This window comes from Centroberyx affinis, unplaced genomic scaffold (genome assembly GCF_046629955.1).
Source record: "Centroberyx affinis isolate AG114_WGS23_722 - 3 ecotype Tasmania unplaced genomic scaffold, CSIRO-AGI_Caff_v1 ptg008094l_1, whole genome shotgun sequence".
Classification (NCBI taxonomy): Eukaryota; Metazoa; Chordata; class Actinopteri; order Beryciformes; family Berycidae; genus Centroberyx; species Centroberyx affinis.
This window is the reverse complement of record NW_027284040.1, coordinates 1-12,798: the sequence shown is the minus strand read 5'-3', so window position 1 is coordinate 12,798 and position 12,798 is coordinate 1. Positions and strand designations below refer to the sequence as shown.

The following is a 12,798-nucleotide window of genomic DNA, read 5'->3' as shown; positions in this document are numbered from 1 at the left end:
CTGTAACATTAATATCTCTACTGTAACATTAATATCTCTCTACTGTAACATTAATATCTCTACTGTAACATTAATATCTCAGTGCTGTAACATTAATATCTCTACTGTAACATTAATATCTCTCTACTGTAACATTAATATCTCTCTACTGTAACATTAATATCTCTACTGTAACATTAATATCTCTACTGTAACTTTAATATCTCACTACTTTAACATGAACACCAGCAGACTGAGCGCAGACTCTGTCCAGGTTTTGGTTCCTGGAAACAGAGTCAGAGTGAGACCTCTGTCTGTTCCTCCCCTCTCTGTCCATAGTAACGGACACCTGCAACACACCGGGACCGAGCAACAACCGACCGTCCGGTCAGCCGGAGGAAACCGACGGACGGTCCGTCATGACCGGAGCGGCTGTCCGCAGCTGAGCGAACTGTCAGCCGATCGATCGATACTCTCATCGATTACAGTGACGACACGGATGGCCGCTGTGGATCAATACCGGCGCGTGGCCTGCTGTGGGATCAGATGCACCGTAGCAGCGGATGATGTCAGCGCGTGAAACTCCGGATCTTCCCCGCGAGCTGATCAATAACTTCTCAGGTTAATTTATTAGTTGACGTGTTGTGATTAAAACCTGGCTTCATGTTTCTCATCTGATCAGCTGATCAGACCCGCTCTGCTGATCGACACTTTATCACATTCATTGATTATCTGACATCAGTGCCGATTGACATCTGCGTGTATTTTGACCTCGAAGTGTCCTGATCGATCATTCAGTTGATCATCTGAGCCGGTCCGGTTCTGCTGCTGGACCTCCAGACCAGACCGACCCGCCGCTGATCAATAACTGATCATTAACTGATCAGCTTAATTTACTGTCTGACCAATGAGAAGCAATTAAGAGATTCAACTTTAATGATGAAACTTTATTGATCGCTGAGGAAATCAGATGAATCTCCTGTCTGTATTTTGACCTTAAAATATGTCAGCTGATCAATTAGTTTATCTGGTGACATGAAGTCTGACCAGCTGCCTGGTGACGTCACATTCGATTTGACTCGATTTGGTTCGGTTCGGTTCGGTTCGGTTCGGTTCGTTTCAGTTCGATTATATTCAGTGAAACTTTATTGATCCTGTGGGGAAACTGGGTGTTTCAGTGGCAAACAGCAGGATACAGCAGAGAAAAATTAAATATAAATAAGAATAAAGACAATGGATGTTATTAAACCAAACACAACAACAGTTACAGCGCTGGAACATTCAATAGAATTATAGGAATGAAAAGTATGAAAAAATATGAATTACAACATTATAAGAACAAACTGATGAGGAAATTAAAGAAAAATATGTACAATATGAAAAACTTGCAGAGTAAAACAGCAGCGGTCTGAGACGTCGTGTGACGGACGAATTCCTGTCCTGATTTCATCGTAGGAGACAAAAATTAAATATTTTCCTTATGAATATAAATAAAAAATTGGGACAATATGAAGATATATTCAATATATAACAGATAAGACAAATAAAATAACATAAAGAAGGAGGATCAGATCACTTCACTTGTTTCCAGTGCAGCTGAACTGTTTCAGGATCTTTCTGGAGAAGAGACCAGTCTGCAGCTTTCAACAGATTTAAAGAGAACTGAACCATACAGCAAGAGAACTGACAGTGTGGTTCTCCTGTAGTTCCCCTCTAGAACCCCCTCCCCGCTCCCCCCCCCCTCCCCACCTCAGGATGCTGCCGGCGTCGATCCAGATCAGCGGGGAGCTGCTGTCGGGCGCCGAGGTGCAGGACATCTGTGAGAGCCTGAAGGAGGCCAGCGTGCGGCTGCTGTCGGTGCGAGGCTGCCAGCTGTCGGACCGGGACTTCGGCCGGGTCTGCCGCGGCGTCGCAGAGTCTCGCTCGCTGGCCCAGCTCAACCTGAATCTGGGCGTGGTCTCCAGCATCAGCAGGACCAGACACCTGGCTGACGCCCTGAAGACCAACCGCTCCCTGCAGACCCTGTTGTGAGTAGACCAGCATGCTGCTGGAGACCAGTAGAGACTACTGCAGACCAGCAGAGACTACTGCAGACCAGTAGAGACTACTGCAGACCAGTGGAGAGTACTGCAGACCAGCAGAGAGTACTGCAGACCAGCAGAGACTACTGCAGACCAGAAGAGACTACTGCAGACCAGCAGAGACTACTGCAGATCAATAGCGTCTGCCATACACTACTGTAGACTACTATACTGCTGTAGACCACTATAGACTACTATAGACCACTACTATAGACCAATATAGACTACTGTAGACCACTATAGACTACTATAGACTATTATAGACCACTACTATAGACTACTGTAGACCACTACTATAGACCAATATAGACTACTGTAGACCACTATAGACTATTATAGACCACTATAGACTACTGCAGACCACTATAGACTAATAAAGACTACTGTAGACCACTACTATAGACCAATATGGACTACTGTAGACCACTATAGACTACTGTAGACTATTGTAGACTACTGCAGGTCACTATAGACTACTATAGAATACTGTAGACCACTACTATAGACCAATATAGACTACTGTGGATCACTATAAACTACTATAGACCACTGTAGACTACTGACTACTGTAGAGTATCATAGATTATTATAAACCAGTATAGTGTACTGTAGACCTGTAAACTCATGTGTGCAATATGGAGATTTCATTGAGACATGATGATATAAACCAGTATCCAGCTGTGTTGCTGTTTTCTCCTCTTTTCTAAAGCTTGTTGTCAGATTCCGCTCCTCCCGCTCCACTCAGCAGGTTTTCCTTTTTTAAAACTAGCTCGTCTCCTCCCTCGCTGTTTGAAAGCGGCGCTCTCCCCCTCCCATTCCTGAAAAAAATTCTCGAAATGTTGGAATCGATGAAGCGAGCGAGTAAACTTGTTAAACTAGTAAAATTCTTAAACTAGTAAACTTGTTGAACTTGTAAACTTGTTAAATTAGTTTAGTGTAGTTTATTAGTAACAGCTAGTCTTCCTGGAGTCCACACAAAACACAATTACATATAACAACCAGTAAAGTTGTTAAACCTTTAAACTTGTTAAACTAGTAAACCTGTTAAACTAGTAAACTTGTTAAACTAGTGAACTTCTTAAACTAGTAAACTTGTTAAACTAGTAAACTAGTAAACTAGTAAACTTTTTAAGCTAGTGAACTTGTAAAACTAGTAAACTTGTTAAACTAGTAAACTTGTAAACTTGTGAACTTCTTAAACTAGTGAACTTGTTAAACTAGTGAATTTGTTAAACTAGTAAACTTCTTAAACTAGTAAACTAGTAAACTTTTTAAACTAGTGAACTTGTAAAACTAGTAAACTTCTTAAACTAGTAAACTTCTTAAACTAGTAAACGTGTAAACTTGTTACACTAATGAACTTCTGAAACTAGTAAACTTGTTAAACTAGTAAACTTTTTAAACTAGTGAACTTGTAAAACTAGTAAACTTGTTAAACTAGTGAACTTCTTAAACTAGTAAACTTCTTAAACTAGTAAACTTGTAAACTTGTTAAACTTGGAAACTTGCTAAACTAGTGAACTTGTAAACTTGTTAAAGTAGTGAACTTGTTAAACTTGTTAAACTTGTTAAACTTGTAAACTTGCTAAACTAGTAAACTTGTTAAACTAGTAAACTTGTAAACTTGTTAAAGTAGTGAACTTGTTAAACTTGTAAACTTGTTAAACTAGTAAACTTGTAAACTTGTTAAAGTAGTGAACTTGTTAAACTTGTAAACTTGTAAACTTGTTAAAGTAGTGAACTTGTTAAACTTGTAAACTTGTAAAACTTGCAAAACTTGTGAACTTGTTAAACTTGTAAACTTGTTATACTTGTAAACTTGTAAACTTGTTAAAGTAGTAAATTTGTAAAGATGTTAAACTAGTGAACATGTTAAACTAGTGAACTTGTTAAACTAGTAACTTGTAAACCTGTTGAGACTGGTAACCGGTGAGACTTTTCCATAGTTACAGCTAGCTTAGCTGTTAGCCTTTATGCACATTTACAAATGTGTTTTGGTTTCTGTCGCCCTCTAGTGGGCAGAATTTTTTTCTTATTGCAGCTTAAACAGGTTTTGCCCCCCCCCCAGTCTCCATGGCAGCCCCCTGCTGGACTCGGGTCTGGTGGAGCTGAACTCGGCTCTGTCTTCTCACCCGGCGCTCGTCTGTCTGGACCTGGGAGACTGCATGCTGGGAGACGAGGCGCTGGGTCTGATCTGCGGCATGTTGCCCCCCGACGGAGCCAAGTCAGGTACACACACACACACACACACACACACACACACACACACACACACACACACACACACACACACACACACACAACCACCAAACCTGTGTGAGAAATGATTAGTCATCAAACTGTCAGTTTAGAGGAACTTTGGTTCTGATGCTGCATGATCAGATTTTATTTTTCTGTCCCTCCACCATGGTACATGGTATGTGAGACATTATGTTGTCATGCAGCCTGTCTGTCTCTCTGTCTGCCTGTCTGTCTGTCTGTCTGTCTCTCTGTCTGTCTGTCTGTCTGTCTGTCTCTCTGTCTCTCTGTCTGTCTGTCTGTCTGTCTGTCTGTCTGGTGAAATAACAGAACACTAATTCAGAATATAAATTTGTTACAGTATTGTGTTCTGACTCGACTCACAGGTTTGTTCCACAGCAGCTGTGACTCCTGAACCTGCTGACTCACTGTGAGTCGATCAGATCAGATCAGATCAGATCAGATCAGATCAGATCAGATCAGATCATTAGATCAAACTATATTACAGAAAAGAGAAACAGAACAGAAATCAGAATAGAGCAGAAGTGTGGAACATGTTCAGCAGCAGCAGAACTCACTGGGACAAAACTAATGAGAAGCTGCAGCAGAACAGAAGTGGGCAGTTATTTTAAAAACCCTGCTGGGATTCTGTTATTTCAGACTCACTGACCTGATAACCAGGAGCCGGATTCACCAACGTGTTCTTAAGATAGATCTTAAGAAATGACATAAGAAGAAATTTTAGGAAGTTCTTAAGAAGGCTCTTTAGTGCAATTCCTCAATATTTTCTTAGTAACAGTCTCATTTCTTACGAATTTCTTTATTTTTTTATTTTTATTATAATTTTTTTTATTATTTAACAAAAACATGACATAAATCACCAGAAGACAAACAAACAATAAACACAAATAAAACTTAACACACTAAGTCACATTAAAACAAACCAAAATAATAAACACAAACACATACCATATATCATCACAACATATATCAGTAGGCCTAACAACCTAAATAAGTAACAAAACATTAGAGGAGAAAGAAAAAAAAAAAAGAAAAAAATTCAAATTCTACACTTATTTTTTTTTTTTAGCTAAATACAAACTTCTTACCAGCCTTCCGCTTCAATAAACCTTTCCCACTTTTCTAAATGTTTTTTAACGTCATCATGTGTGTTTGCAATATATCCTTACAGAATAAAATGACGTTTAATGAACATTCTAAATTGATTGATATTCAAGGAATCCACATCAGCAGCTTTAAAAAATAAATCTTTTCCCTAACAAAATAATCAGATTGATAGTATAACTGCTTGTCTCTGTAACATCACCCAGTATCACAGAGAAAATCTGGTTGAAAGCTTCACTGCATTCCACATCTTCTGAACCTTCCTCCAAAAGGCAGACACAACATGACAATACCAGAAAAGATGTACCGCTGACTCAAATACCATAAAACAAAAACGACACTCATCTGACTCAGCAATACCCCAAATCTTTAACATTTTCCTAGTAGACAAAAAATTATAAATTATTTTTAACTGAAAGGATCTTATAAATGTGTCTACTGTTGTTTTATACATTAATTTGAACAATTGTTTCCACGGTATAGGACAATCGAAAGTGTCCTCCCATTTTTTATAGGTACCCTATGGAATAACTCTTATAGATCTAGAGGTTAAATAAAATTTATAAATAATTTTGTTTATCTTATTTCTTTTTAACCATCTTATATTTCTTATAGCGGGCTGGCATACTAACAACTTAGTCATCTCACTATTAATCTTTTGTTTCCAATCTTTTCCTACAGCAGAGATCAATTGATTATATGAATGAGGGGAACAGATTGTACCATATGTTTCCCATCTTCACACACAATATCATTTATAAACCAAACACCATGATCAAATACATTCTTCCAAAATATTGGTTTCCCTTCAATCAATATGTTAGAGTTGAACCATATTATTTGCTGTAAGATTTCATCCCGACTTTCTGGAGGATGAAACTGAAAACACAGCCAGCACTGAATTGCTTCCTTTAAAAACACGGATGCATTTCCAATCAAATTATTCACACAGTGTATATGAGCTGGCTGAATCTGTAGGAAGGGGTATAATCTTTTTTGAAACAATAGATGGGTACTCTCCAGTAACTTACATGAATACCAGTCTTCATTCAAGTATAATTTTTGAACACAGGAGGCTTTCAAAGAGAAACATAGGGCCTCCAAATTTAATAGTTTTAACCCACCATGTTCATAACTATTATAAAGAACTCCTCTTTTGATTTTCTCTGGTTTGTTACTCCAGAGAAATTCAAAAATCTTTTGTTCATAAAACTTGAAGAAGGACTGTGATGGAATTGGGAGAGACATAAAAAGATAAATAAATTGCGGTACAACCAAGAAATTAAGTAGGGAAATTTTCCCAAAGAGTGTTAATGTTTTTCCCTTCCATGGTTGTAGAATCGTATCCATCTTTATCAAATTATTATTGTAATTCATTGTACAAAGGTCTTCTAAATTCTCTGGAATCACAATACCTCAAACATTAACTGGCCCACGAATTTCTTTAATTTTCCAACTTAAGAACTTCTCAAAATAGGGCCTGAATTAATTCTGGTTAATAAACTTTAGGCTTACTACCATTGAGGCTAGGAGACGAGGCTAGGAGGCTAGGAGACAAGGCTAGGAGACAAGGCTAGGAGGCTAGGAGACAAGGCTAGGAGGCTAGGAGACAAGGCTAGGAGACAAGGCTAGGAGGCTAGGAGACAAGGCTAGGAGGCAACCCAAAGTGCTTCCATCTACAAAACAATTGGGGAAAAACCTATTTAGAGCAACTAGAGCAAAGATGTAAACATTGGTTGCTGTTGGTAACTGTAAAATTTGCAGCTTATTTCCAACAGACATGAGACAGAGGCCTACCTGGCCCTACACCAAATAAAGCTTTACAATAAATGTTCATCTTAATGTTAGGTGTAGGGGAACCTATGAAGACTTTGAACTATAACCTACTTGTCTAAAATGTGTTTAAATATATGATATTAGAGGCTTACCTTTTCACTGTAGGAGTTTTAAGACAGGTGAAGGGCCGTCTGAAAGTTAAGAAAAAAATCAAGAACAAATTTGACAACTTTCATTTCAAGAATACCATTTATTCCTAAGTTTTTTCTTAGGAAGAAACATAAGAAGAAAGTTAAGAAAATATATAAGAACTGCTTTTGAGAATAGCATTTTTCCTATTTTTTTTCTTAAGACTAAAGTTAAGAAAAAAATGGCACTTGAGAAGATTTTTTTTCTTAAGAGGGTTTTGTGAATCCGGCCCCAGCTCCGCCTCCACAGTGTTAGGGATTATTCTGCAGCCTGATGAGTCAGCTTCTGTCTGAGTTTTTGAATTTTGTTTGTTCTTGAAGGAAATGAGACTTTACATCCACACAGTTTCTCGCTCATTACAGAAAAGCCATCACAACTTTTAATATTTGTCATTCATGTGTGTAATTTAGGTAAAAGCTGTATATCCCCAGGTTTTTTTTTCTTTTTTCTTTACTTAAATGTTTTATTTAATTGAATGTCTATCATCTTTATGTTTTTTTTGTACTGCATGGTTTGCATTTTATGAGGGTTCTTTAAAAAAAAAAAAAAAAAAAATCACCACAGAGATCAGAGGTCACTGATGTGCAATGTCACAGCTGTGTGATGTCACTCTGTGTGATGTCACCGCTGTGTGATGTCACTCTGTGTGATGTCACCGCTGTGTGACGTCACTCTGTGTGATGTCACCGCTGTGTGACGTCACTCTGTGTGATGTCACCGCTGTGTGATGTCACTCTGTGTGATGTCAGTCTGTGTGATGTCACTGTGTGATGTCACTGTGTCTGCAGGTCTGAGGGAGCTGACGCTGAGCGCTAACCCCGGCATCAGCAGCCGGGGCTGGGCTCGCCTCGCCATCGCTGCGGCTCACAGCTCCCAGCTCCGCGTGCTCAACCTGGACTACAACCCACTGGGTAAGCCCCGCCCCCGCCCCGCCAAGCCCCGCCCCCGCCCCGCCAAGCCCCGCCCCCGCCAAGCCCCGCCCCCGCCAAGCCCCGCCCACCCTTCCCTGCTGCACGTGTGTGTGTACAAATTATGGTTTGACCAATATGGGTTTTTGAAGGCTGACACTGTCACATTTTTGCCAATATAAATAAAATCAGATGTCATGTCGGGTCAGAATCAGAGCTGGATGATATCTGATATTTAATAAAAGGACAATAACCTGAACAAAAACTAAAAAAACAATGAAGTTTGTAAACGATCTGTCTTTTTTATTTCTTCATTTTTTGGAAAGTGAAACAGAGGCAGTTTTGAAAAGCAGCAGGTGGAAAAACACAGAAGTGATTTCAACAAGTGAAAACTCCTCGATATTCTCCTTCCCTGGTTCTGATGTTCTGAGGTTCTGAGGTTCTGAGGTTCTGAGGTTCTGAGGTTCTGATGTTCTGAGGTTCTGAGGTTCTGAGGTTCTGAGGTTCTGAGGTTCTGAGGTTCTGCTCTCTGGTTCTGCTGTGGTTCCAGGAGACCAGATCGCCGGGATGCTGGCGGTTGCCGTGGCGTCCAGCAGAACGCTGGAGGTTCTGGACCTGGAGGGAACCGGACTCACCAACCAGTCGGCTCAGGTAGCGACCCGCCGTCCAATCACATCGCTCCGCTGTGACATCATCAGTTTGTCTGGAAGCTTCCTTCATTTCTCGAGGTTTTCACCAAAATACTCACGAGTCGGCTTTCAGACTAAAGCAACAGAGAGGATTTTTAGTTTCAGACGTTCTTCTGACAGAATATTATTCTTAGAGCGTGTTCTAATTCGATGTGGAGATGAAGGAGTGTAAAGGCTATTTTTGCTTCATTTCTTTACTTTGCCGTGTAAGTCTCCGTTCCCCTCGTGCGCTCCCTTCAGGCCGGTGTGGAGCTAAATGATCCCATGATCCTCTGCTGCAGACTCTGCTCCACAACAACATCAGACGCACTTCCTTCTTACACAAATGAAAATACATCAATATAAATAATGCTGCATCTCTTTCAGCGATGTGTTTATTATCAGGCTGACAGCAGACGCTCTGCTGTCTGTTCTCAGTTCAGCAGGAAAATATGAACTGAATTTGCGGCTCCTAAACTATTTAGTAGGAATATAGAACACATCAACAGCAACAATACGACAAGACAGGGTAATCACAAAATAAAAGAAAAAAAAAGAAACAAAAATATAAAAAGTTAGGGTACAATTGTTTACAGGTCAACTAGATCAGATAATACAGTCCTCCTTAACATCCTAGGTGTCGTGTAAACACATGCCAGGCCTCTGACATCACCAGAATGTGTCATGTCCTCACCTCCATCCAATGAGGATAAAGATAAAAAATATATATAAATATAAATATACATCACTCTGGAACTGCAGGGAAGTGTAGTCGCTTAACATAAGAAAAGAAGGGGCCACATTGCACAGAATTTGTTCATAGACCCATTAAGTGTGTTTCATTTTTTCCAACTTTATGCAGTTTAGAACGGCTTTAATCCAAAGAGCATGAGAAGGGTGCAGAGGATTTCCATCTAAGCAAGATTTAACGTCTCGCCAACAAAGTGACAAAGGCAATTACATCCTTATTCATTTTGGTCGGTCGTAATGTGGGAGAGGAAACCACAAATACCACAGTGAAGGGTCTGGGCTGATCTGTGAGAGTGTTAAAGATGTCTGTCCAGAAACCAACAAGAGATGGGCAACACCAACACATGTGGACATGAGCGGCTCCTGAACTTTGTGTTGCAGGTCAGATGGATCCGCTGAGAAAAACAACCAGCATGAAGCAGCTCACACTGCAGTCTGATGATACAGGCGGTCTCACAAAACCAGTTCAACAAAGTCTGACTGTCTTTGCTTTAGCCGGCTTCACTAAACCCTAAACACGGATCCTGGTACCGTCTCACTGCTGGTTTTCAACCGGCTCTGTCAACCAGGACTTACCTGTCAGCTATGAGCGCGCTCACATGACAGAGGCGGGGTTTGGAACAAATAGCCAATCACATGCAACATGGACAGATCCAGATCAGACAATTTGGATAAGATCAGATCAAACTATTGATCCCTGTGGAGAAATTAGATTGTTGCAACGGCAAAAGTAATATGATTCAGCGGGGAAAAGGATATAGAGTATAAGCACGAAACTATAAAAAGAAGTAATAGAAATAGGCAACAATAATAAAATAATCAAACTATAAAAGCCATAGACAACAAATAGACCTAATTATAGGATGATATAAGCCCTGATATATACAGCTGACATTTCCAACACACAGGCATCGGAAAGAAATGGAGACTGAAAAGTTTGTTCTTCTCTCAAGAAAAAACTCTTATAATGAATAAATATCAGCTTTAGAAAACATAACAGCTAAAATTATCATTGTTTCTGCTACTGGAGGAACTGTCTGTCATTAGGACACAGAGGGAAAACTTTCCACTGATAACATATTTTGTGGACACATGAGTCTGTACAAAGATTTTCTCTTCATAAAGTCGGTCTCATGGTGGAATATGAAACAGCCGACACTGAACCAAACACTGTCGGGAATCCAAAAAATTCAGCGCAATTAATATGCAACAGTAACTTTCATTCATTAATAATATGGTTGGTTAGATAGCCTACCTGCTGTATCTCTGATATAATAAACTATCATGGAGAACAAAGTGATTCTGGTCTGTAAACACTGCGGACAGAACTTCAGCTGTCTGTTCATTCAATATTTAGCAACAGTAGGGCTGCGTGATAATTCAATATTATCGTTTATCGTCTTTCAGTGGATTATATTGTGATGATTTGGTGATTTTTGGATATCGAGACGCACAACTCTGCCGTCTGAACTGATGAGAACAAGATAATTTTATTTAGAAAGAAAAATGAAGTATGGTCGGAATATTATGTGAAAATTTCAGTTTAGTTTGACATCACACCAAACATTACCATCCGGTTCAATATGATGAACATTCATTTGATTATTTAACGTGATTTCGCGTATGTGAGCCATATCATCATATATATTGATATTGAAAAAAATCCTTATGATTATCGTGATATTGATTTCAACCATATCGTCCAGCCCTAGCCAACAGTTTCCTTTGTTACTTGTCATTTTCATTTGAATGCAGCATTTTTGTCCATATCGGGATCCTGTAGGAATGCTGGTGTCCTGTTTCCAGAGAGCTGATTGGTCAGGAGGTCTTTCATTAGTTTTGATCTGATAGGCTGAACTGAAGCTGCTCCGGAGCAGGTTAGCCGTGCAGCAGGTTACCATGGTGACCTGCCCCGGTTAACAGTGAGCCACCTCCATGAGCCTGAAAAGCCAGAGTTAGACCGGCTTCTGCTGTGACCCGCAACACAAAACACTGAAGTCAGTATTTTCCTACTGAACTGTAACAGTCAGCTGGTCTGGATCACAGTCAGCCGGTCTGGATCACAGTCAGCCGGTCTGGATCACAGCAGCCGGTCTGGATCACAGTCAGCTGGTCTGGATCACAGCAGCTGGTCTGGATCACAGTCAGCCGGTCTGGATCACAGCAGCCTGTCAGTCTGTAGATGAAGTGAGTTGTTGCAGATCTGAGTAAAGCTGCTGGTTCTGCAGCTGATGCTCTGCTGCTGCGAGACGTTCTGACTTCCTCTGGGAAACCTGAACATTTCAACATTTCAACAAGTTTCTTCATTTATTTATTTTATTTTTATATAACCTTTATTTTACCAGGTAGTCACTTGAGATCAGTGATCTCTGTTTGGAGCAGGACCTGGCCACCATGGCAGCATTTAAAAAAACAAACATACAAGACACAAACACAGACAAGAACATAAAAGGCAAAGTGGCGCAAGGGGATCAATCTGAGCTGGATCAGACCAGACTGAATGGGATTGGGGGGGGGGGGGGGGGGGGGGGGGGGGGTAAAAAAGGTCGGGTAAGAAATAGGAGGGAAGGTGAGGATCTCCGGGGGTTTCTGGGGAGAGAAGGTCAAGTTAATGAATAAAAGTAAAACACCACATTATACAGTGAAGCTTCAACACTCTCATTCTTTAAAATGATTTGAGCTTTAAAGTCAGACATGGTGATGACAGCCTGTGATGTGTGTGAGGTCTGCTGTGACTTTTCTCTGTTCAGTGATGTGTTTCCTGCTGTGACCTGACGAGCTACAAGTCTCATCATTTTATTTTCTCATTATTTTATTTGTTATTATTATTATTATTGTTTTTGTCATCGTTATTATTTTACAGTCTGGTCAGTTCAGCCTCAGTCTTCAACCACAGATTCAGTCCTGTGTGTGTCCACCAGGTGGAGCTGCTGCTCCAACCCTGCTACCACACACACACACACACACACACACACACACACACACACACACACACACACACACACACACTCACACACACACACACACACACACACCCCTATCTGCATGAACATGAAAGAGCCTCTTGTCTCGCTCTGAAGGCAG

At 40.3% G+C, this 12,798-nt stretch overlaps 1 protein-coding gene across 1 annotated transcript; it reads left to right on the top strand.

Annotated features, from left to right (window-relative positions):
* Window positions 1-1,734: 1,734 nt before the first annotated feature.
* Window positions 1,735-8,947, top strand: lrrc73 (leucine rich repeat containing 73; the record flags this gene model as incomplete). The annotated part of the gene is made up of 4 exons (XM_071514154.1): window positions 1,735-2,006; window positions 4,129-4,289; window positions 8,177-8,299; window positions 8,847-8,947. Coding segments are annotated over exons 1-4 (657 nt in total), but the record flags the coding sequence as incomplete, so codon positions are not given.
* Window positions 8,948-12,798: the final 3,851 nt, after the last annotated feature.